Here is a 26,454-nt window from a genome sequence, read left to right as displayed (position 1 = left end):
TGGATCATTATTGTTTTAGACCCTAGTCTCAGTCAGCATTAAGTGGATCACCATGGTTTTACACCCTAGTCTCAGTGAGGAGACGTCAGTAGATCACCATGGTTTTAGACCCTAGTCTCAGTGAGAAGTCAGTGGATCACCATGGTTTTAGACCCTAGTCTCAGTGTGAGGTCGGTGGATCACCATGGTTTTACACCCTAGTCTCAGTGAGAAGTCAGTAGATCACCATGGTTTTAGACCCTAGTCTCAGTGAGTAGTCCGTGGATCACCATGGTTTTAGACCCTAGTCTCAGTGAGTAGTCCGTGGATCACCATGGTTTTAGACCCTTTTTTCAGTGAGAAGTCCGTGAATCACCATGGTTTTAGACCCTAGTCTCAGTGAGAAGTCAGTGGATCACCATGGTTTTACACCCTAGTCTCAGTGAGAAGTCAGTAGATCACCATGGTTTTAGACCCTAGTCTCAGTGAGTAGTCCGTGGATCACCATGGTTTTAGACCCTAGTCTCAGTGAGTAGTCCGTGGATCACCATGGTTTTAGACCCTTTTTTCAGTGAGAAGTCCGTGGATCACCATGGTTTTAGACCCTAGTCTCAGTGAGAAGTCAGTGGATCACCATGGTTTTAGACCCTAGTCTCAGTGAGTAGTCCGTGGATCACCATGGATTTAAACCCTAGTCTCAGTGAGAAGTCAGTAGATCATCATGGTTTTAGACCCTAGTTTCAGTGAGAAGTCCTTGGATCACCATGGTTTTAGACCCTAGTCTCAGTGAGAAGTCAGTGGATCACCATGGTTTTAGACCCTAGTCTCAGTGAGAAGTCAGTAGATCACCATGGTTTTACACCCTAGTCTCAGTGAGGAGACGTTGGATCACCATGGTTTTAGACCCTAGTCTCAGTGAGTAGTCCGTGGATCACCATGGATTTAGACCCTAGTCTCAGTGAGTAGTCCGTGGATCACCATGGTTTTAGACCCTTTTTTCAGTGAGAAGTCAGTAGATCACCATGGTTTTAGACCCTAGTCTCAGTGAGAAGTCAGTAGATCACCATGGTTTTAAACCCTAGTTTCAGTGAGGAGACGTCAGTAGATCACCATGGTTTTATACCCTAGTCTCAGTGAGTAGTCCTTGGATCACCATGGTTTTAGACCCTAATCTCAGTGAGAAGTCCGTGGATCACCATGGTTTTAAACCCTAGTTTCAGTGAGGAGACGTCAGTAGATCACCATGGTTTTAGACCCTAGTCTCAGTGAGAAGTCAGTGGATCACCATGGTTTTACACCCTAGTCTCAGTGAGGAGACGTCAGTAGATCACCATGGTTTTAGACCCTAGTCTCAGTGAGAAGTCCTTGGATCACCATGGTTTTAGACCCTAGTCTCAGTGAGAAGTCAGTGGATCACCATGGTTTTAGACCCTAGTCTCAGTGAGAAGTCAGTAGATCACCATGGTTTTAGACCCTAGTCTCAGTGAGGAGACGTTGGATCACCATGGTTTTAGACCCTAGTCTCAGTGAGTAGTCCGTGGATCACCATGGATTTAGACCCTAGTCTCAGTGAGTAGTCCGTGGATCACCATGGTTTTAGACCCTTTTTTCAGTGAGAAGTCAGTAGATCACCATGGTTTTAGACCCTAGTCTCAGTGAGAAGTCAGTAGATCACCATGGTTTTAAACCCTAGTTTCAGTGAGGAGACGTCAGTAGATCACCATGGTTTTAGACCCTAGTCTCAGTGAGTAGTCCTTGGATCACCATGGTTTTAGACCCTAATCTCAGTGAGAAGTCCGTGGATCACCATGGTTTTAAACCCTAGTTTCAGTGAGGAGACGTCAGTAGATCACCATGGTTTTAGACCCTAGTCTCAGTGAGAAGTCAGTGGATCACCATGGTTTTACACCCTAGTCTCAGTGAGGAGACGTCAGTAGATCACCATGGTTTTAGACCCTAGTCTCAGTGAGGAGACCTTGGATCACCATAGTTTTAGACCCTAGTCTCAGTGAGAAGTCAGTAGATCACCATGGTTTTACACCCTAGTCTCAGTGAGAAGTCAGTAGATCACCATGGTTTTAGACCCTAATCTCAGTGAGGAGTCCGTGGATCACCATGGTTTTAGACCCTAGTTTCAGTGAGAAGTCCTTGGATCACCGTGGTTTTAGACCCTACTCTCAGTGAGTAGTCCTTAGATCACCATGGTTTTAGACCCTAGTCTCAGTGAGTAGTCCTTGGATCACCATGATTTTACACCCTAGTCTCAGTGAGAAGTCAGTGGATCACCATGGTTTTAGACCCTAGTCTCAGTGAGTAGTCCTTGGATCACCATGGTTTTACACCCTAGTCTCAGTGAGGAGACGTCAGTAGATCACCATGGTTTTAGACCCTAGTCTCAGTGAGAAGTCAGTGGATCACCATGGTTTTAGACCCTAGTCTCAGTCAGCATTAAGTGGATCACCATGGTTTTAGACCCTAGTCTCAGTGAGTAGTCCTTGGATCACCATGGTTTTAGACCCTAGTCTCAGTGAGAAGTCAGTGGATCATCATGGTTTTAGACCCTAGTCTCAGTGAGAAGTCAGTGGATCACCATGGTTTTACACCCTAGTCTCAGTGAGAAGTCAGTGGATCACCATGGTTTTAGACCCTAGTCTCAGTGAGAAGTCAGTGGATCACCATGGTTTTACACCCTAGTCTCAGTGAGAAGTCGGTGGATCACCATGGTTTTAGACCCTAGTCTCAGTGAGAAGTCAGTGGATCACCATGGTTTTAGACCCTAGTCTCAGTGAGAAGTCAGTGGATCACCATGGTTTTAGACCCTAGTCTCAGTGAGAAGTCAGTGGATCACCATGGTTTTAGACCCTAGTCTCAGTGAGTAGTCCTTGGATCACCATGATTTTACACCCTAGTCTCAGTGAGAAGTCAGTGGATCAACATGGTTTTAGACCCTAGCCTCAGTGAGAAGTCAGTAGATCACCATGGTTTTATACCCTAGTCTCAGTGAGAAGTCAGTAGGTCACCATGGTTTTACACCCTAGTCTCAGTGAGTAGTCTTTGGATCACCATGGTTTTACACCCTAGTCTCAGTGAGGAGAAGTCGGTGGATCACCATGGTTTTACACCCTAGTCTCAGTGAGAAGTCAGTGGATCACCATGGTTTTAGACCCTAGTCTCAGTCAGCATTAAGTGGATCACCATGGTTTTAGACCCTAGTCTCAGTGAGTAGTCCTTGGATCACCATGATTTTACACCCTAGTCTCAGTGAGAAGTCAGTGGATCACCATGGTTTTAGACCCTAGTCTCAGTCAGCATTAAGTGGATCACCATGGTTTTAGACCCTAGTCTCAGTGAGAAGTCAGTAGATCACCATGGTTTTATACCCTAGTCTCAGTGAGAAGTCAGTAGGTCACCATGGTTTTACACCCTAGTCTCAGTGAGTAGTCCTTGGATCACCATGGTTTTAGACCCTAGTCTCAGTGAGACGTCAGTAAATCACCATGGTTTTAGACCCTAGTCTCAGTGAGTAGTCCTTGGATCACCATGGTTTTAGACCCTAGTCTCAGTGAGAAGTCAGTAGGTCACCATGGTTTTACACCCTAGTCTCAGTGAGTAGTCCTTGGATCACCATGGTTTTAGACCCTAATCTCAGTGAGAAGTCAGTAGATCACCATGGTTTTAGACCCTAGTCTCAGTGAGAAGTCAGTAGATCACCATGGTTTTATACCCTAGTCTCAGTGAGAAGTCAGTAGATCACCATGGTTTTAGACCCTAATCTCAGTGAGAAGTCCGTGGATCACCGTGGTTTTAGACCCTAGTCTCAGTGAGAAGTCAGTAGGTCACCATGGTTTTACACCCTAGTCTCAGTGAGAAGTCAGTGGATCACCATGGTTTTAGACCCTAATCTCAGTGAGAAGTCAGTAGGTCACCATGGTTTTAGACCCTAGTCTCAGTGAGAAGTCAGTAGGTCACCATGGTTTTAGACCCTAGTCTCAGTGAGAAGTCAGTAGATCACCATGGTTTTAGACCCTAGTCTCAGTGAGAAGTCAGTGGAAACTCGTTTGCTTGTAAATCGGTATATCTCGTAAATGTTAGTTTTTCACAATTTGTTGAGGTTGCTTAGGGACAAGGTTTCATGGGGGCTGTACTGCCAGTGCCTCTTGTTATTATCCGACATGCCACTGGTTTATATAATCAACATGTATTCCATGTCCATTGAAATTATCAGATTTACAAAATTTTCCAAAATCATTCAATTGTTTAAATGTTCATTTATTTTCCCTTTTTTGAAAATTTATTTCAATTCAGCACATACTTGTCATGCATTTCCATTGCCACACCAGTATAACAATGATTTTGCATGATTCAATGTTATCAATATAGAGGAGATTTATAATCATGTAGATACTTCGTTGTGATGATCAGAAATATTTCGTTTACTTCTACACCTACGTCATTTACTTTGTAATGAATACATGTTTTATTTCCTGCAAATTCTTACATTTTATGCTTTGATATGATTTTTAAACTCATAATTTTAATCTATTGATCTTTTAAATCAAAGTTAACAGCTTCAGAAGATTGGCTGTCTCTTACAAGAGACTGTCTGACGTCAGTATTTTCTTGTCGGTCCGTTGTTGTTTGTTTTTCAGTGTTTTCTTTCTGTAAGTTTGATGTTTTTAGAGTCTATTACATGTACATATATATCCGGGATGTACATATGTATGTGGTTTATGTTGATCGATAGCTCGTCTTAACAGGACCGTCCTACTACTTTGTCGCCGCAGTATTGTACTCTACTCATTGAAATCGGGGACAAACAGGAGCCCGAGTATCTGTCCCTTTGATTATTCAGGCTACACGCATCACTCTGCCTGCTGGCTTCATTACTTACTTTCGCCAAATATATATATCCTTCAGTGATGTAAAATGTAACTAAAAAAAACACATGAAAGAACAGGAAGTTTGTTGTTTGAACATATGAACATTTAATGGGACTGATAAAAATGAAATTTGTTCAAATTATAAATAAATCATGTCGGTCACAGGCAGACGAAACATTCATGAACACTGATTTGTCATGTTTACCAAAATAGTTTTACATAAAGGGCACGATTAAGTGCGCCTATGCAATCGTTTGAAGATTGTATACATACAGAATATTTCTGTACTTTTAAACAATTATCACATTTTGAAATAATTTGTCTATTTCGTTTGTCTGTTGACCGTTATTTCATGTAGATATAAACAATGGTAAAATGCTTTGTGTATTATATAATCATATGCCATCTATTTTGAGCATTTTCATAACTCACATAAAACAATAGTTAACTTAAAACATAAATTATATTTATATTTACACATGGCAAAAGTTTGTCAGTGGCTGACCGCGCATGCGCACAAAATCATTCACATATATTACACAGATATACCACTGAATTAATTGGTCCTGAGGCGGTTTAGAGAGTTCTGGGCATGCGTAGATGACATGGGAGTTAAACGTGATTTTAAGACACATCCAGGTGTTTTGGCAAAATGCTTAAACAATTGACTTGTGACCTTCAGGCGAAGTTTGAACAGTTCCAAAGCGCAAGCCTTGACAAACTTCTGTAAGAAATGAGACATAAAATGCCCGGGTCACAAAGTCACATGATCACGCTAACATTTTCGCCTTTTCAGCTGGCTAGCTCTCGCTGATCTGGCTGGTCATTTCTGAACCAATACCGGAAGTCACTTATATAAGAACTATGAGTAATTCGAAGCACGTTATGTGAGACATGACTGTTGATTCATGGGAGGTTGTGCGTACCAGGAGTGATAATGAGACATGGCTCCCGCTGGCATACCCGTAGACATGGCAGACATTGATGACATAGCCATATAAGAGTTCGTAGAGGTCTGATTGTTGACAGCGTCCATTTCTGTCCACGTTGGTTGTGGACTGACAGAGGACGAGGGAGGTGATAACATAACTGAGGAGGGCTGTCCATTGTGTGATTGTCCGTTTTGTTGGGACGCGGGGTGCGCGTGAGGTGTCGGCGTTTGCGGAGGATGTCGAGGCGCAGGAGGTGAAGACTGTTGAGGAGGGTGTGCTGTAGGGGATGTTGTCACTGGAGCCTGACCTTGAGGCTGACCGGAGGATGGGTTGACCTGTCCGGGGTTCACTGGAGACTTCATCACCTTCTTGTACTTTGAACGCCTGTTCTGGAACCAGATTTTCACCTGAAACACATAAAACAGAGAACATTAAAAATTGTTCTATAATAATCTTTTCTAAAATGATATGAGCACAGTGTTAATTCACTTCAATATTCGTATACCAATAAGCATTTCATATAAGAACAGCCAGGAAATAGTTTCCAATCGATAGAGCCAGACGGGATTGTTTTCATAAGTAAGACTGTAGCCTTTTTATGATGTCTTAACGTATGAAACGCATTGGGAATAAATAAATATACAGAATCGATAGAGATGGGAAGCCGAGAGCAGCAGTAAAACAAACTCATATCATTATACACTGTCCTTTCTGGACGACGATAATGAATCCTAATAGACGTATTAACATGGAAAGTTAAATGGTGTTATTTATAAAGTGCTGTATTCTGTGTGGCATGTACAAGTATATCATTCTTTATTAAACTAGATAACTTGTCACTTTCTGTATGAAATTTGATTTATTAAACAGTCTAAATTCTAATATCCACTTCATATCTTGACTAGTCCTGTAATTCGTTCTTACAACTCCTATAATAAAACTATCAGTCTCAATGTTTCTACAAAAAGACCATCAGGGAAGGAATGGTACCCGGGCTGACATATTTCACCTTTACAGGCTCTGTGATAGGCAATTGAATTTAAAGGTCTTTGTGTTGTTTGAATGTGACTCGGCTTGAGTACATTTCCTAAGCACGGGTATAAACCCTCTGTTACCAAGTATTGAGTAAACGCTTTAGAACCGTCCATGCTTGTGGTGACTGGTGAGGGAGTGGGCGTGTCCATCGAGACCTTACACAGATAGAACACTGTTTAGGACTCTCTGGGTACTCAAAGCAGAGATTGTACATTTCAGATTTAAAAATCGGAAGAGAGGATACGTAATTGTGTAGCATAGGTCTCTCATTTAGAAAAAAATAGAAAAGAATAATAACTAACAATCTTAAAAAGTCAGATTTTTTTCTTCTCGTTGAATAGGTAGGAAATTTTAAATGCAAAAATTATCACGGTTCTTTCGTGGTATTGTCAGTGTGTCACTATTTCTCTGAAGTATATATATATATACACGCAGCAGAAGAAGGTTATAGTTCTATACCTGAATTATCCAGTTATTCTACACAGATTCTATATTAAAATATTTGTTCGTGTTACAGTTATCTACATATTATATTTCATTGTGACACATGACAGCATTCGATATTGTAAAGATTTATTAAATGCCGATCTTCGGAAAGACCCAATAATATTAAAAATAACATTTACATTAACTTTTTGGGTTTTTTTTCAATAAAATCATTCGTTCTGGATGTTACTTTTGCGTTTAAAAAACAGGTATGTGTAACATGCTAAACAGACCGAAGATAAAAACAAAATATCTTGACCTAGGAGTACTTATGGTGATACAGTCATATAAGTTATACTATTGATAAAAGTAATTTTCGATCAGTTTCCTTTACGCCTATTTCACCAGGGTAACTTTTGCTTTTAGGGAAGAAGAAAGCGGTTGGTTTGAAAGAGGGGTAACGAGAAGGCCGTAGACTGTGTGTAGATGTTATCAGTACAGGCAGTCCTCTGAGACACTGATCACAGGTTTTATACAACTTTCCTCAAAGTTCAGAGCTGACAAATCTATCAGAGCGACGATCACATTCGCCCAAGTGCAGTGGAGTATGTGGCCATGGGTAGCCTAGGGCCGTATGTAGCCGTGTACGCCGAGCATATAAAATCATTGTGTGTGCCTTGTTAGGGTATTTTTGATAGAGGTTTAAGATTGTTTAGCTTAATATTAAAGAAAACACTACCAATTAATTATTTAATTGATTGTTTTCATGTGTTTGACATGTCATTTCATGATTGTAAACAAAGTCCAACTTCTGGGAAAATATCGATCACCTGAATGTTTGTAAACACTTTTGTTTTGACGTAACTTTGTGTCTACAGCAGTAAGCTTACTGCGTTGTTGTAGCTAGGTATTCGAAATGTCTTAAAATGTCTTGCCATGAGAACCACGTCGTAAATAAACTATATGTACCCCTTCTTTAATCTCAGTTGTCGTTGGTATGCTTTTCTCTCGCCATATACACTGTGTGGCTTCTAGAAATGGATTTTTACTTTCTGATAATGTACCCGACATAAACAAAACTTTGGATACAGAATGAAGGTCGAAAATACCAATATAAATTATATCAACAGAGTTTAAATATTTATATTGGGAAAAATAGCATTCGTATGTTCGTGAATATTAACTACAGCATCAACGTATTCCAGTGAGGTTTATAAGCGTCACGTCATAGCGGCTATATTACGTTAAACATGTTAAAGGCCTCTTCTGAAGTGGATGTGTAGCGACCTAGACCGGGGCTACCCTTATATTAGCCTTACAGACCCGACACTTCAACAAAATGGGCACCCTACACTCTGTTTGCATTGTCACGTTGTCTATGGACAAATGTGTTTCTCTCGACTAAGATATATAATTATGTAGCCAATCTTATCCGAGAGATGCAAGTACTAGTGCGTGGTAAACACACTTATTAATGAAAAATTAAAATGAGGAGATAGTAAGCGATCATTGACTAGCCCGATAAAACGGTAGTTAGACCCATTCAAACCTACCCTGGATAAGTGTTCTTTAGCAAGGTTTGCCTAATCGTCATGTCAATATCAGCACACATTTTAATATGTGGTTGTATTAATCTCGTTTGTTGAAGAAGGTCATTTTACGCTGGTTTCGGCAATTTTTCAATTTGATTCGCCAGGCATCCAATTAGCAATGGAGAGCCCCACTTGCTCTTTTTATGTGTGAAACTGATACACTTAATTCTAGACTTTAGCTGGTAATAAGAAACAATTTGACGAGCATTCTTATACATCCTATACAAGTCGGGTCTCTGTGTGGATAAGAACTATTGCGGCAACTTGTGGTCGGCATTGAAGACGTATTAAAGCAACACATGAGGAGTAATATGGCTGTATACCTATCGTGATATTTCTCTTGTTCATCAATTAGAAGCAGCTTGATTAACAATCTTGTGCTTTTGGAATATCGTGCATTTTATAGTGATCGCGAACAAACAAAAGACAAATTCAACTCTTGGTGGCTACATCCAAGCCAAGAATATGACTGTCAAACATCCTTTACGCATACCAACCCCTAAAGTTACTTCTCTTGAGGAGTGTAAGAAAGCTTAAAATGGAAGACCGGTTACAGATTCTAAAAGAAGTATTCTTAGCAAGCTGTATGCAATATAGCATCTATGAAGATATCAAGTACATTCAAGGGAAGATGTTGGTGGAGGTTTGGCTGTCTGGGGTTTGTGTGTGGTTTTAAGCTAGGAGAGTCGTTACATTGTAGACAATGGACTATGCCCAGTCACAAAGGAAAGGCTACAATTACACGTTACAATGTTCATCAGCGCTAACGGGACGGAGCAGACGATATTATTTTAGGGTCGTCACGTGGCGCTAGGACTCTGCGTGGGCTCGAGGCGAACGAAGACGACATCTATGGAGGGGGGAGGGACCGAACGGCTTCCTGCCTCAAAACTCAATGACAACGACCCCGCCCCGACGTCAGAGCACGAGAGGCGCCCTTGGGAAATTTAATTGTTCCATTTCACAATGAATGAGCTTTGCAAAGTATACGGATACCATCAAATGAGCAGAATACTTTTTCACAAGGGAAGACATTGTAGAAATAGTAAAACTTTGTTGATAGTGTCATGTACTCTGAAGTGTATAGAGACGATGTGAAAGTCTTTGTAACTCGGAAAACTTTGATTCTACTGTGCTGTTTTTGAAAGTTTACGTGAGAGGGACGTCGTGAACTGTTCATTTTTAACAAGTCAGCACTGCTAGAATATAGAAGCCCGCCAGACCGGCGCCACAATTCGTGGAGTCGGAGCGTCCCATTTTACAATGTTGAGTATTACCTTGATATAAACGGAGAAAGGTGATATCTACCAATGTAACAGATATATATATGTAGCGGATATGCTTGTAACAATGTTTCCCAACTCAACAATACCTAGATAAGGAAAGCTCTTAATCTCCTCCAGTGATTTAGTAATGAACCCAACGATCCTGTTAATGTTGTGTATCTATCGAGTGATGATTAAATACAACGGATCATGTTAACACTAGGTGTCCGCACCGAGTTGATGAACAGATAGCTTAACAATTAAAACACTCGTGCCACAGACTAACTAATCATTTCATTGTAAACATGTTTAAGTGTGTAAACGTTACACCAAATCAAACATGGCCGTCGTTTATAGGCACTGTAAGGAATCGATCTAAATCTATTTACCATTAACATGGTCAAATGAAGCGAAGAATGCACATTCAATAGTTTGTACAAATGTTTATTGCATTTAAATAAAAGAATATTTATTATTATAAAATAGTGTTTAAAAATATTTTTATGAATCAAATAAAAATTATATCAATTGATTGGTAAGTGTGGTTAAAATGTGACTAAATAAGGAATTTTTAAAAATAATTTTTCTACGACAGAGATTGCGGGTCTTTATCATTACACTTTACACAAAGTGTTTGACACACGAATATATGGAAATGAATCTGTTTTGTACCCGGTTGCCTCGTTATCGTTGAGTACTTTAAAAATGAGAGATACCTCGTCTAATTTGACTGATACTATCTACAGATATGTCAGATAGAACTCCATAGGTTACGTGGGGTCGTACGACCAAACATTTTCATATCCCAAATAAGTTTTTTTCTTGGTGCATTGAGAGAATTATAAGACGAAATTCACCCCGGGCTTTTAATTTCACTTAATGTATTGGAAAAGAACCCCGGCGTCCAGGTTCATGTATTGAGAGTAACGCTGATTGCATCAGAGTCGTTAAAACGTTTTAACGTAAGGTGCCGATATATAAAGAAAACTTGAAGATATTTGAGAAGGTTGAAGAAGGATATGAAAACGTGAAAAATTCTACAATATCTTGATTCTAAGCGAGATGTTGCAGGTGTGCGTCTTAAATGTTGTCGGAAAGTGTTTTACTATAGGACAGTGGTATAGATTAAATCTATCAACAGACATTTGTGAGTGTAGCACGGGTCGAATTTTAGATGTGTACAGATAACAAAAATATTAATAAGATTGACATAAGTCTGGAACAAAAATTTCATGTTAGGATTATAATGACATTTGTAATTTTCTAAATAAAATATATATCACAGTTTGCAGTAAATTTCTTTTTATTGTAAATATTCTACCCATTAAATTAGTTATTTATTTTTGTAAAGATTATCAAACCTTACCCCACACAATCTCATACACCGTAAGTTATTTATTATGTTAAGTTATTTCATCGATCAAGCTACTACTTACATAAATATCGGACGATCAGATCGTGATGTTAAAAATGTCTTTTTTAATATGTCATTTTGCGATTGTCTCGATATCAGAACGAGTCATATTAATTTATATTATCTTGTTATGTTTTCATGATCAATACAAACATACTATATTTTATACGGGTCGTCATGTGAATTTTGTTTCGGTTAGACATGTATGTAAATGAGGTTAGTTCTCGCTGTGGGTTTTTTCCCGTGTCGACATTGTATGTTAATTTCCGTGGTGTATTTGTAGTTGGGTGTGAGAGGCAAGTGGAGTGTACAACTCGACACCCCACCGTAGTTAAATTCACAAACTTAAGTCCTGTGTAATGCTAGACCTTGCCTATTGTTGTAGATAGTAACCATCTTATACAAAAGCTTAATAATAAAAACTAATTTCTGTACGAAGATTGTAAATGGGAAATGTTAGCCGACAGGTAGGGTTACATCGGACAACTGTAAAACCCACCTCCGGGCACTTCATCTCTGGGAATCTAGCAGATTCTCGCGTACAACTGTGTCAATTATTAAACTGTCTGAATTATGCACAAAAGGACTTTATTTACTTTAAAATGTTTTCATTTTAAAGTGGAGTGAGAAATGAAATTATGCAATATATTCTAATAATCGAAATTGTATTCAGAGGATGTGACTAGGCACCTCACTGATTCAACATTAAAAAAAATCAAGTGGTATTGGAGATCACTTGTCAGAAAAGTGGTTATGCGAAAAAAAAATATTTATTGGCACTTCCATGGATGTATGTATAAGGATTCTGTCTGAATAAAAAACACTATTTTTGTTAATTTTGAATTAATATTTTCCTCATGGTCAAATTAAACATGTTAGACCATTGGGCTACAGCCTGTGAGGTATTTATCTGGCACTATCGTGTTTTCACTAATGAACGAGGTGATGGATGTTTTGGCAGATAAAATATTACATTGTTATCCGCGTGAAGAATGTGGTCATTTAGATATTAATGTGGCCCCTTGAGATCTTCTATAAGCGCCTGATTGACGTGGAGACGTCCCGTGGTACTCGTATCAATTATATGATTAACTGTTTGTCGTGTTCCCACTAACACTGCTAAATTAATTATTTACACGAAACACATTATCAATTAACAATGCATTAAATTGATATTATCAGTGGCCACAGCTTCTGTGGTAAAAAGAATACAATGATATTATAAACAAAAAGGCAGAAGAGAAACAGTTTATCCCTTTAAAACGCCAAGCATTTAATATTTAACTAGCATTTTCATGTATGGAAATATTAATAAACCACTTATGTTTATAGTTTAGACGTTTACAAGTATTTAACAACATACCATAAAACTTGCGTAATATCGTGTTTTGTCGGCTTTTCTCACATTATCAGCATAAGAATGATAAAATATGAAACGAAAAGCGACTGAAAAGAAGAGTTCAAAAAAATATTAGCATTATCTAAAATCAGAAATTAGGTGTTGAAAGAAATATTTTTTTCACACTGTCACTTTGTTTGATGTTTATTTTTCCTGTACGAGTTAAGGTGATAATGAGTTAAACAAAGCAATTAGCGGCGCGTCCAATCAGCGTCTTGTGCGCTAACGTGCCGGTCTACTTCAAAGAAGGCGCTGTCAAGGCAACAAGTACTTGACCGCATGTCAATCCTCTACAAACGCCAGCGGCTAAATTTTTACAAAACTGTTATTCAATTTTTGTTTTGCTTTGATTGTAGTAACCTTTGATGAAAACAGTAATTTATTACATAAATCGTCTATTCGGTTAAAAATAATATTTCAATTTTTTTCGTTCAGTCAAAAAAAAAAAAAAAAAAGAAGAAAGAAAAGAATTTAATAATGAGAGTTTTTGTAAATCCTGGTAAGTGATCACTTACATGGGTGGATTACCTAACATAAGTTGTTGCAGATCAGCAGTTCTGATAGCTTTAAAATATTCGCTGCCACGAAAAGCTATGTACATTTGTTTTATTGTAAAATACATATGTAAAAATATTTTAATATTTTGCAGAATTATTGATAAGATCATGCCGTAAAAATTTCATTACATAAAGAAATTGCCTTGTGTGGGTATTAATTGAATAGACTGAGAGAAGTATTGAACTGTGGGGCCACACTGCGTGTAGATATGCAGTACTTAAATGGATAAATGGTTATTACAACCTTGTTATTGCATGCTTCTTAGCCAAGAATAGTTAAATTTTATACGCAGACATATCTTTAAATATATAAAGATGTACCCGGTTATGTTTATAAATTCTGAAGGTATCTGTGCCTTGGTTAAGTGTATAATTTATGTTACCAGTAAATTTAAATAAATAAACTGATAAATCTGTCGTTTACGATCTTTTAACATGTTCATTGAGTGCGATGTCTAAAAATCTTCAAATTTCATGTCTAATTTTAGAATATGTAAATAAGAGAAATGCATTAGCAGAGCTTCTACACTGAAAGAGGATCTGCCTTTTGTATTTTTCTGTTATCGGACTATCGTTCACCTTCACTAATATACTGAAACATTTATGTATTTTACAATTTTTATAAACGTAATAAATAAGTACATTGCCATGCAGGGGGAGTTTTTTTTTTACTTCTGTTTACATTACAGCACAAAATATCACTGAAATCTCAATTTTAGTCCGAAATGGTGATTTTTTAAAAATCAAATATTAGCATATGATGATAAATTTGACCAACAGTTATCTGAAGGCTACAGATTGTTTTGGAATGACACAACGCCATCTACAAGTAGTTGGGTATACCTAACACCATCACACGCCTTGGCCTTGACGTTTAGCTACCAACAAAACTTCCCTTCTACAGGGAAATATGAAATTTATCAAAATGAAATGTAATATGGGACTGGTATAGCCTTGCCCGGTTCCTATAACGGGTGTAAGGACTCGGGTTTCACGAGAAGGGGTTGCTCGTTTCTGACACGGGTAGACACCAGGACCATGGAGCCCTTTAGGGCTTTGTAAGGGGCACAACAAGATAACATCTCACATATCTTGCTATGTAGAGGTCAGCGTGCGTGTTAACTAGATATAAACTCGCTGAGTAACACGGAACATCGGAAACCTTGTCCGGTGTTTTCATTTATAAATAAAAGTGCGTAGGTGTACGGTTGAACACCGGTAGATAAGCGGTATTGCAATTTTAATGTTTTCCGTCCAAGATGTAAACATTAAAAATGAAAAAAATAAATAACAAACAAAAAATGTAAAACTAGAAAATAAAACAGCACTGAAAAGGAAGAACTCAATACGCGTTCAAGACACTAAGGTTAGGAGAAAGACAACAGGTGATGTAATCGTATGTTATGAAAAGTGAAAAAAAAGCGTTAAACCAGTTGCCCACACCGGTGTGAGAATGCAGTCTTTGTAACACGGACACGTTTTCACATCTGAATGTTTACTCTACGCACGCTAACACCTCGTGATAATGCTTGCTTTATATATCAAAACCAAATTATAAGATATACTATCTATGTTACCTGAAGGTTCTACCTGTAAATATCTCAATCAGAAAGACATGTCACCCACGGCAATAGGTAGGCGACAAGTTGAAAACCAGATAACCAAAGTTGTATAATTAATTTATCGTTACAAAAAGCATACCCGGCGATACGTGGTCAGTATCGGGCCAGTACTGGTCACTCTCAACGTGTCCCTAACACCTTGAACACGATAACGAGATGTTTGACCATGTATGGCTCAGGGCTCTGATTAAATGATACTTCTTTACCACACGTTTATCGTACAACATATCTAAGGTTAGAGCCTCATTGACCTGGTCGAATTGTCCGCAGTCCTATAACACTGTCTATACTATAGTATAGACACTTCGGTGTCAATGGATGGACAAAGAAATCTGGAAAAATATTTTGTTTGTAACAAGTTGAAGAGGTTTTAGAGGACCCCGGGTATAAAGAGACTTGATGAAGAGTGTAAAAGGCTGCCCATTGATCACGAAGGCTAACCGAAAAATGCGGAATAATTTAGCTTAAGTATATTAAGAACGAGTAAATGTCTGTTTCTGCAAGAAAGTAAATTTTCAAGAGATGAATATTTTAATTGAAATATTTGAATTTTAAGTTAATTCAACGTATCAGTCGAAGAGCATTAAGGAAGACAAGTTATACTGTACTTGTCCGCCTTACAATCCCACCTCTAACGTCTGGTGCCAAGAATATATTCAAACTAAAAGCGAATAGTAGACGGAGTGATGGATACGTCAAAACCCTGCCCCTACCTCTCCATCACCATAGTGCGTTATAATGTTGGAGCCGACCTTAAGATCGAGAACTGGCGCCTGACAGTAATCACGTGTTATGTGGACCACGTAATGTATGACAGAGTGATATAACAGTGGAGATAATTCTCCAAAAATGGCGAATTATTTCTAATTTCCTAATCAATAACACACGAGGTATCACAATCGATAACCACTGGTAGCTACCATACGACTAGGCAGCCGTTTCCGCTGCCATTGATTCCGTGAAATCACATCTGAAAAACCGATATTCGATAAAATGAATGAAAATAACACTTAATTTGCCCAAATTCCCTATCATTACTAAAAACCTCCCAATTTTCCGCAAAAATCAATGCGTGTATTGTAGGATAAACCGTTATTTGTCTCGATTCCACGGTAAATACCCCCTCTTTTAGGTCCCGTTGCCTGGTCTCTTGTCAAATAAATTAACTATGAAATGTTAAAACAAGTAATCAAGGTCTATTACGAAATTTTAAGCCTTGGCATTGTAGAAAATTGCATATAATCAAGCAAAATTTTGCTGTTGACAAAAGTAATAGTTTTGGTGTAATCGAAAATGCAAAGTATCGGCTGCCTGTTGAAAATAAGCGTTCTGAGGTAAATTGGCCAATTTTAGTCTAAGATATAAAGAGTTGGGGCCTAGTCCAAACCTGCATCGGGACCAGTGCACGTTCTGGATACTACACGCGCCCTTCCGCATCATACTGTCTATATTTGTAAAACACCATACCTACCTGTGCTCTTGGATGCTTAATATTTTCCGTCGTGAGGAATGTATACACTGACTGTTATCTTGAGTAACAAATTTATTTTTCATTATATCATGTGGATTTCGCAAAGATGTTACTATTTCACTAGAGAATGTTTTCTGGGAAAATACGATGGATACTTGTGAATTTATAAATTGGATTAATATTCATTCTGGAATCTATTTTAACTTGACTACCTGAACTTTCTAAAAAAAAAGTGGTTTGCATAATAAAATGCTCGCAATCTGGATAACGGCAGAACAGGAACCAATGGGATTTCTCCATTTCATAAGTTAATTTAAAATACGGAATGTGCCCTGAGGGATTTTCTGTGGAACGATCAATTTTGTTGCGCTTCGTACGTTCGCCTCTCACGTTGTCTCCGAGATTTTGTAATTTTGTTGGAACGGTAAGATAAACGAGAACCGTGATTTTAATTAGTGATTATAATTATGTGTATGAATGGTGAAATTTATTGTTTATTATTTCTCCTACTTTCAAATGGTTAAATTGTGTTAATTACCCCCGATGCCCATTTGACTGCTAATTTAAATATCACTCCCGGAAAAAGTTAACTCCACAATATTTAAAAAAAAAAAAAAAAAAAAATGAAATATCAGTTGAATTACGCGCCATACACTAATATTGTGAAAGAAATTATTTCAATAGATGTCCTTTCATTTAGAACTTGAAATGAATTTTGTGTACATTAGAGAAATCTTTTTATTATTTGAATACAAAGATATGTGCATCAAACGACTTCCTTTTATTAAACTTTTTGAAAAGAATATTTGAACAATCTATAAGACGATAATGTACAGACTTTTATTAAGATTACTCGGTGGGAAATCACCAGGATATATCAGAACTTTATCAACTAGGAGTCATTTTATGAACTTCATTTTGTTTCAGATAATTTTTCACGGCATAAATGTTTAAATTGTTTACACGATTGTTTTTAATTAACAATTAGTTTTAATATGATTTGACAAAAACGTTTGGTTCTATGGAAGGAAACTTTTTTGCCTTTAATGCCTTAATAAAAATATCCCGACACATGACAGCTGAAAAAAATCAAAGCAAAAAAGAAATTTGCCGTCGGAAAACAATGGATGAAAAATATTAGTATAATGAAAGTGTAGATGGTGCTAACCTGTGTCTGGGTGAGACCTAGAGAGGCGGCCAGTTCTGCCCTCTCGGGGAGGGCGAGATACTGAGTCCTCTGAAACCTCCTGTTCAGCTGTTGAAGCTGAAGGCTTGAGTAAATGGTCCGGGGTTTTCGCATCTTCTTTCCTTTGCCATTAATTCGGAGTTCCTCCATTTGTGACTTATCTGTAATGTATAATGACACCATATCGCCGTAAAAATCTGATGAGAGAAAAGAAAAAAAACAAAGCATTAGATATTTGTACACACTCAGACTACAAAGTAGAGGACAAACAAGAGAGACCGCAAGGGCTGAAATGAAGATGATCTGCAATGAAGTATTTTTTTTTAAATAAAAATTTGCAGGAATAAAGATAGAATATTGGGATAACCAGTTGTATATAAGCTTTTTATAAGTATCAGAGTTTATTACTATTGTGTTATTTCATATTCAAATTTTGCGGTATTATTTTAATATTTTTCCGTATTTATTAAATTATAAAACTTAACTATTTGATTTATAATGTAACATAAGACATCACATTAAAGTTAATTCTATAATTTATTATGTTTCTGTATATACATATATATATATATTGTTGCGATGTGGTTTAAATTTGTTTCTTTTTTTTTGTATTTCAATAATTTAACCAAATATTATTATTGACGAGGCAATAACATTGTAATTTATGTAAAATTATTCTTTAGGATCTTAACCAAGTTGTTAATAATTTAAGGGTCGTTTTTAAGATAAACTTTATAAATTATTTTGTACGAAGTAATTTTTCCTTATCACTGATATCACAGAAGATTTGATGATCGAAATTGCCCTTTGTCACAAAAACTTTAAACATTGTTTCATTTAAACACCTGAAATACTGGAAATAAAATACTAAAACTCAGTCTACACATGTAAATTTTTCTCTCTTTTTTTAAGGTCGTTGTATCTCGGGTGCTATATAGAAAAATCGCAGGGTATGACATTGGATTTTAATGTCCACAACAAAGCTTACAGACACTGACAGATATATAACTATTAATTCGATTAGAACGAAAACTAACACACATGCTGAGCTGTTGATATTGTGGGCATAAGTTTTCAAAACTATGTAAATATTGTGTGTGTTTTATTTACATTAGCTCTAAAACTGAGCATTCCAAATGTGAATGAAATATTTAAAGCCTAATTGATTTCTGTAATCATTGTAGAATTTTGAAGCGACTTAAATTGTTCAAGTAGAAATTCGATAAAATTTCAGAAGATTTCTTTAAATTTTGTTGTGTATAAATGACGATACGGAATTGAGAATTGTTACATTTTTTCCGGTTTACTTTTTAGATACATTGTGATTGGCTTGATTTCCTAATGTGGGGGAAAACGTCACCTTTGTTGTAAATAAAATAAATAGGATGTTTTACACGGAAGGAAAGAACTAGATGGTGACATTTCTGTGTGTGATTATTTGATACAGAATTCAGCATGTACGTCTCTTCTATAAATGTGTTCACTGATCGTTTCAACCTCGTACAGTTCCCTGGCTGTCAACATGTCAGACTTTCACGGTGCTTATGTTACTGTGTGAAATTTGAGTTAGGTTTCACAGGCCAAGGAATTTTCCATACATCTCACATAATCCTTATAAAAAAATCAAGTAACACTGCAACAAAAGAATGTTTACCTATAAAAAAAATCCAGACGTTTCCAAATAAATACATCGGCATTTCCTAAAACATTTATGCTCGTCTCGTATTAAATTATTGTGTCTGAAATATTGAATTATGACAAAACTTTCGATGATTGTGAAAAACTTAAAACCGTCATTCTGGGTCGGCAGGATGGTGGTATGTTTTGCAAATACCGTTTTGATTCTGTGTTTAGTGATGGGCGAAGTTTTAACAGACAGAAAATGTACCCAATGCATGTTAACGATTTCAGGTAATATATCAGGCATGGAAAAAAACCATATATATCTACAGTGTAATGTGAGGGAGATCACAGAAATGTTTATGTGAAAGTCACATACTCTAACTTCCTCAGGGTTAACACTGACATGATTTAATCAGATTGACACAAGCTAAAACATCGTATTCACTTCAGGTAGGGAAATTTTTAATCAAGCAAAAGATCTTACTTACTAAAGGTGACTTTTTGTTGTCGTACGAACTAAAAATACTAAACAGTACAGTCATTCCATCTACCGACGGTTATTGTGGTTGACGGGAGGGGCACAAAGGACCAGGTACACATGTTACAATAGTAAGGGTTAAAAACTAAAGCCCCCTTTTCTCTGGATGAGTACCCATAAATAAAAAAAGGTTAAAAGCAATAGAATAAGGGTACATTTTGTTATAGAGATAAGAAAAACACTTGATGATCCTTGAAACAACAGAGAGAATTAGTAAACAGATTAACCTAGCTAGCTCACACTTGTAATAATTTATTTTAAGTGAGTGTTTAGGACGGATTATAACGGGTACGTTAAACTGGTTATCATAAACAAGTTAAGAGATTAAGGACAGACAATGACCTATTGTGATCAGACCTGATCATCATAATTAGTTAATCAACGAATCACACAGATGAATATGCAGACGGATAATTACGGGACAAACTCGTGTAGAAATTCTAACCAACTTACCTTCTCGTGTTGGCGAGGGGCTCTGGTACGGTGGCATGGGGAAGGGATGCGCCGCGGGGGGCTGGTAGGACGAAGGGGACATGGCATTCATATGAAAGGGGTAAAGGGGTCGACCTTGCGAGTTACTGAAGACACTGTCTCCGTGTTGTCCGCCATGATGATGCTGATAAGAGGAACGGATGGGGTATGCTGGGTGTCCCATTCCAGGAGGCATACCCGCCTGCTGCTGAAGTTCCATGAACGCCGACTTTCCAGACATGTCCTGTTCCAGACCGTCCACTCCACCAACGTTCAACATTTTCAGGTTGTAGGGTTGTTGAACTTGAAAATCCAGAATGGCAGTTTTCGTATGTCCGTGAAATGAAATGATAGGATAGAAACTTCCACAAAATTAAATCAACATTAGAAATAATGTCTGTAAATGTTTTCAAGTTGATAAAAAATTAAGTATATCAATCACACATCGATCTAGTACTGTAGTTTCCTGTCAAAGGTCCAATAGTCTCCTTTACAAACGATTAAAGGTAATTTAGAGATAATACAGGGGAAGCCGTGATCATGTGCTCGCACTCTCTCCAACTCACTATTTAACTGCGATTACCGTCAGTCATAACCCTACAGTTAAATCAACAGACGGTGCCTAAACACAGCAATACATACATCAACTCAGATAGGCCCCGCCCCCACCCTCAATACCTCACTCCCATTGGCCAGTTACGGTCGAGTTGCCGTTCACGGTGACAGGGAAGTGTGAAAGGACAATAGCGATTCCGTCTGACACAAGGTACTCAGGATTAAAGTCCTCGTTATGAATTAAAAAAAATACTCGGGAATCTAACTGTGATTTTAAATAATGAATTCTAGCTGTAACAACGACTCCAGTATGAAGTACTCTTAACGACACCCAAGCTAGACAAGGAGTAACTGGGTGTTTCTGTTATTATTAAGTTTTCTCCTCATTGTTGACTAGTTTTATTTTGATCAGTCACATGCTAGATGATTCGAGTGGACAACTTCAGCACAAATTAGCCAGATTAAACGTATGTGATAATAGGAATACACGGATATTGTACAGGAGGACGGTAGTTGTTCTACTTGTGTATTTTGAGTATGTAACAAGGTCAATGTTACAAGTAGGCTGGGACAAGCAAGAGAAACCGTAGATTTATCAAAGTAAAACGAATATAGAGGCGACGAAAGGGTTCGTTTCTTTTGTTGTTTTCAGTGCGACATAGCTGATACCCGCCTCAGCAGACGGTGGTTCACGCTAAAGTGGCGCCACGGCGAACAAACCTTCCTCCTGATCAGAGAGTTACACGCGATACGAAGGTACGGCCAGCTAGGGACTGGCTAGCTCTAGCCGAATTTTCACATTTTTATGTCTGTAAAAAGACCGCGTTCGCCTAACTGCCTTTTCTGTCTGGCTACCTAACGGGTATTTGAAGTCATAAAACCAATACGGGTGGCTTTTCACACACAAATTCTAAAGAAAAAGAAGAAAAAATGTTTAAAATCCCGTCGTTTATTTTATTGATAAAAGATTACGATTTCAAGTAGGAGAAAAAAAAAAATAGGACATGATTGGACGAAAGTATTTTGTAATCAAAGTATGATTGAAAAGATTGTGTATGTTTACTTACAAATCATTAACAACATATTTCTCAAGATATTGTATTGTTTGTTTCAAATAATTTCGTCCCTTTTTAAGATCGTGTGTGTATGTGTGTGTTTTTATTAAATATTTTATAAATTTTGATATTTTTTAAATGAAGAAGTTTAATACTTCAAGACAAGAATTCAACACAAGATCTCCGTACTGTGGTAACCACCGTCGTTCCAGAACCATGTCATCCATTTCAAGGCAGTAAGGACGTATAAAACTAATGTTTTGCAATCAGAAATCTAAGTAAATATCCAACATTATGCCGCGGTCGTTTCGTACTTTAACTGTTACGAAATGACGTGATAATGATTTCTGTTTGATAAGTATTGTGATAACCTCTATATGTCAATGCTTTACATATTAATGGAAGTTAATGTTAGTTTTCATCGCTGTTTTCATCAATATAATCATCGCATGTTTACATCAAAATGTTGTTCTGCAAGGCTGACCTCCATGAAAAGGAAGTAAGATATGTACCAAGATATGAAAACTTACCTACAAAGACCTGTACCGTGAATTTGCCTCGTCAGAAACAGTAAATGGTATTTTTCGTTTGATGTGTCACTGTCATCGCTTTAAAAAAAAAGGTTACCTGAAATATGATTACCGAGAGCATGTCGCGTGCTCGCGTGTTAGTGCACTTTGTTGCATGTTTGTTAGATTTTCAGTTTACTTTTTACATAACTTTCCGGAGATATTACTTGATCGATATTTGTTACAGGTTTATTACAAAACACTTAATTCCGAGTGATTCCATCGTCACTCTCGTTGTTGTTTCTGGGTGTATCTGTCATCGACGCGAGTCTCATTCTTCAGTGTATAGTCATTGTGCCGTATCTTAAAAGTACATTATTTCCATAACCGAAATTGCAGGTGAATGATATTTTATGCATTATAATCGTCCGGAATAAAAAAGAACATAACATTCTATCGACCCCCCCCCCCCTCTCTCTCTCTCTCTCTCTCTCTCTCTCTCTCTCTCTCTCTCTCTCTCTCTCTCTCTCTCTCTCTCTCTCTCTCTCTCTCTCTCTCTCTCTCTCTCTCTCTCTCTCTCTCTCTCTCTCTCTCTCTCTCTCTCTCTCTCCCCCGATTTTCTGTCATTTGCAGCTACATTCGCTATGCATTTCTTGACAACTGTGACGTTATTTTTCTTGATAACATCAAAATATATTGTATCATCTGTTTCGTGAAGTGGATCATACGCAGAGAAATTTTATCAGCTGATAAACGTTTATTGAATCTTGAGGCATTTAGTTATCAAATGTTTTGTTAAATGTAAATATTGTTTGTATATGATTTTAGCTCTGATGAATTTTTTAAATTCCGTTATATACCACACTTACTAGAAGCGGTATAGATCACTTTTACCGCTTCCGGTATATACCTCTTACTACTTCCGGTATAAGCACACATACTACTTCCGGTATCTAGGATTATCGTTGGCAGTATAAGCAGATCTTGTCGTGAAATTTAAAGGTTGGAATATTTTAAACAAAAAATTATACAAATCAATTATTTTTTCAGTGATAGTGTTTTTTAGACAATTTAATTATAGCTATCACGAGGATTTAGACAACAGAATGACGATAATTTTAATAATATTGAAGTGTGATAGCGGTTTGGTATTTATTCAATTTAAATTTGTATAAACACATGTGTTACCATAATGACCATTATTATATAATATTTAATTATTTTACACGTGTAAACCGTATAAGTAATAAGTTGGCTTCCCACAGGTGCAATGATTTATCTAAAGAAACAGAATTTGACAATAATTTTAACTTTATAAATAAAACAATTTTCCTTAAACAATTATACAAGGAAACTTAGGGGAAAATAAGATTCTACAATGACCATTCGGTAGAGTAGTCTGGTTATAACAACAGTTCTCCCTGAATGTCAATCTTGGGGAATGTATTGATTAAGACAAGGGAAAATGGTCACGTTGCAGACTAGATTTTTTTTTCATAATATTTACGTAATCTAAAGTTAAGTTATATATCTGATGTGGAAAACCTAAAGCGAACAGTTTATTTAGTGCAGAAAGGTTGAAAATAAAAATATTTTTTTTTTTTTTTTTCAAATACGAAGTAGGTTACTTGGTATTAACAAAAACATCAAACCTGTTTTGCTTCAGTTTCTTTCCATTTTCCGCTAGAATTAAGTACATGTACAAGAACTATTACATACGACATCAAAAAATTGAGCTGGAAATTTGAAATAAAACATCGTTTGAAACATCAGAATAATAATAAAAAAAATACATACATCTTTTTTTTTATTTAAAAAATTACAAATAAATATTAAACATTAATTTTGGATTGTCATAATTTCTAATAGTTGAGATAAATATTAAGCTTTAGATAAACCCGTACATTAACCAATATTCTTCATGTTACATTTTTCAGCTTTATGCCGTATCTGTTCAATCACTGGCTTTGACACGAACCGGAGATAGATTTATAAAAGTTAATAACTTGTTTCCGAATCCGATTCGTGTGTGATTGTTTAAATATAGTAATCTAGATCTAGATCTAGATAGTATCTAGATAAATGAGTAAATAAAATAAGTTTATATTAAATAATTTCGGTAATTTTTTTTCTTTACCAATTACATTACCAATAGTAAGATAATTTAATGTATCTCGTCAGAAATTTTGAAATAGTACGTGGGTTTTACTCGGGTACTCCAGTTTCCTACCATAGTCGCCTCGCGCGCTTCCATCAGGGCCAACAAGAGTGATTAATATAAGTTAAAATAATTTGTTTTTAAAATGTTGTAAAACAAATACAGTTTTTTTTCTAATTTTTTTGTTTTCTTTTTGTTTTTAGTAATTTTGGTAAATCTTTCTGTTCCGTTGTACTATTCATCTATTGAGTGTATTTTACATGTGACCTGATTTTCATTGTCTTAACAATACCGACAAAGATAGATAAAATATAAGTGTACACAATATTGATCACAACTTTACTGTGCTAAATGAGGAAACCAAACGTGTTTATGTAATGAGACACAGAAGTTCTTTTCGTAAAAAAAAAACCTATGAATTTTCTGACCATATGACAGTCGGTATACATTGGCCACGTTTGTGAATGTGTATATCATCATTGATAAATTTTCAACGAATCGATCAGGATAAAGAACACTGATTCCGATTGTTTTCAAGAAGAAGACCCTAAAATACACTTGTATATAATTATCTTATATTGTTTTGTACGAATAACATGGCGAGACATGTTGCTGTTAAGGGCATCTTACAAAAAACTTATAGAAAAAATATCATTTTATTTCTGTTTGTGTAAATTGTCGGCGGCTGGATCACCGTGGGAACGTTGTGAGAGAGGAGTTAGCGATATCTGTCTATCAGCGAGGTCCATCTTGTTCTAACGAAAACCTAATGACCGATATCAAATTCAATTATCTCCTTGTTAATAATGCTATAATTCCATTTTATTACAAGGGTTGTTTATATTTGTTAACACATGTACACGCACCTTTAAATGGTTTACGGGTCGTGATTTACTCCGTTCATTATCTCTCCGAAGTCAATGATTGTTAAATAGCTAGTTAATTAGTCAATCGGTAACTGAGCAGTATGAGATGATACATTGGGACAGGAAATTATAAGCATGTTAGTACTTTTTAATAGTTTTAAGTAGCATCCTCTGACTGAGTTGAAACATGCTGAAGTTTGAGGTATTTCTGAGAGGAACCAGATCTGATCATCACTGATGTACAGGTACGAACCCATCTGGAAATTTCTTGGAAAATGACAAATAATTCTAAAACGCAATTTCGGCTAATGATGATTTGCTCATTAAAATACCATAAGTCTCGTGATAACACGCCTAGTTTTCTGTGATATGATCTTGGATGTATCCAGGTGTGCTTTACTCTTCTCTTGGGTGGCCTGTTAATACACAATGTCAAATGTGTGTTGAGTGTAATGAAAAATCTTAAAAATAAATTGGCAATCTACAACTGTCTTTATAACATAATATTTTATCTGATAATTGTATAAATGGAGTTAATTTTTATCAACAGATCACGTGACTTCTAATATACCAGGAGTTCAAACTCCGTCAGTTAACTCCAAGACATTCATTCCTCTCCAGTTCCTTGTCCTAGACAATGCTTTTGCAAAAACAAAAACAAAAACAAAAAAACAAAAAACAAAAACAAAACAAACAAAAAAAAAAAAAAAAAGCATTGAAATTGTCACGATTCATATTTCAATTTGTTTATTTTTCTATTTTATGGATATATAAAAAATGCGTTTTTTTACGTTCGCTCTACACAGTTCATGACCTTAACTTGTGTTCAATTCTATTGTCTTTTTCTTGGCAATAACATATGTTTAAAGTAACTGAAAGTCCATGACCTTTTCAAATGTGTCAAATTCTCCTAAGTTGGCC

At 36.6% G+C, this 26,454-nt stretch overlaps 1 protein-coding gene across 1 annotated transcript; it reads right to left on the bottom strand.

Moving 5' to 3' along the window:
- Nucleotides 1-4,975: 4,975 nt before the first annotated feature.
- LOC132549926 (homeobox protein Dlx6a-like) lies at nucleotides 4,976-20,939 on the bottom strand. Its single transcript, XM_060213914.1, has 3 exons — nucleotides 20,373-20,939; nucleotides 17,741-17,919; nucleotides 4,976-6,198 (listed from the first exon to the last, which is right to left on the bottom strand). The coding sequence occupies exons 1-3, from the start codon at nucleotides 20,668-20,670 to the stop codon at nucleotides 5,743-5,745; spliced, it is 933 nt and encodes a 310-aa protein (XP_060069897.1). The 5' UTR covers nucleotides 20,671-20,939; the 3' UTR covers nucleotides 4,976-5,742.
- Nucleotides 20,940-26,454: the final 5,515 nt, after the last annotated feature.

This window comes from Ylistrum balloti, unplaced genomic scaffold, assembly GCF_031769215.1.
Source record: "Ylistrum balloti isolate Yb309-2 unplaced genomic scaffold, AGI_CSIRO_Ybal_v1 Utg369622, whole genome shotgun sequence".
In the NCBI taxonomy this organism is placed as follows: Eukaryota; Metazoa; Mollusca; class Bivalvia; order Pectinida; family Pectinidae; genus Ylistrum; species Ylistrum balloti.
Note: the sequence above shows the minus strand (reverse complement) of the source record. Positions and strands in the feature narration are given on the sequence as shown.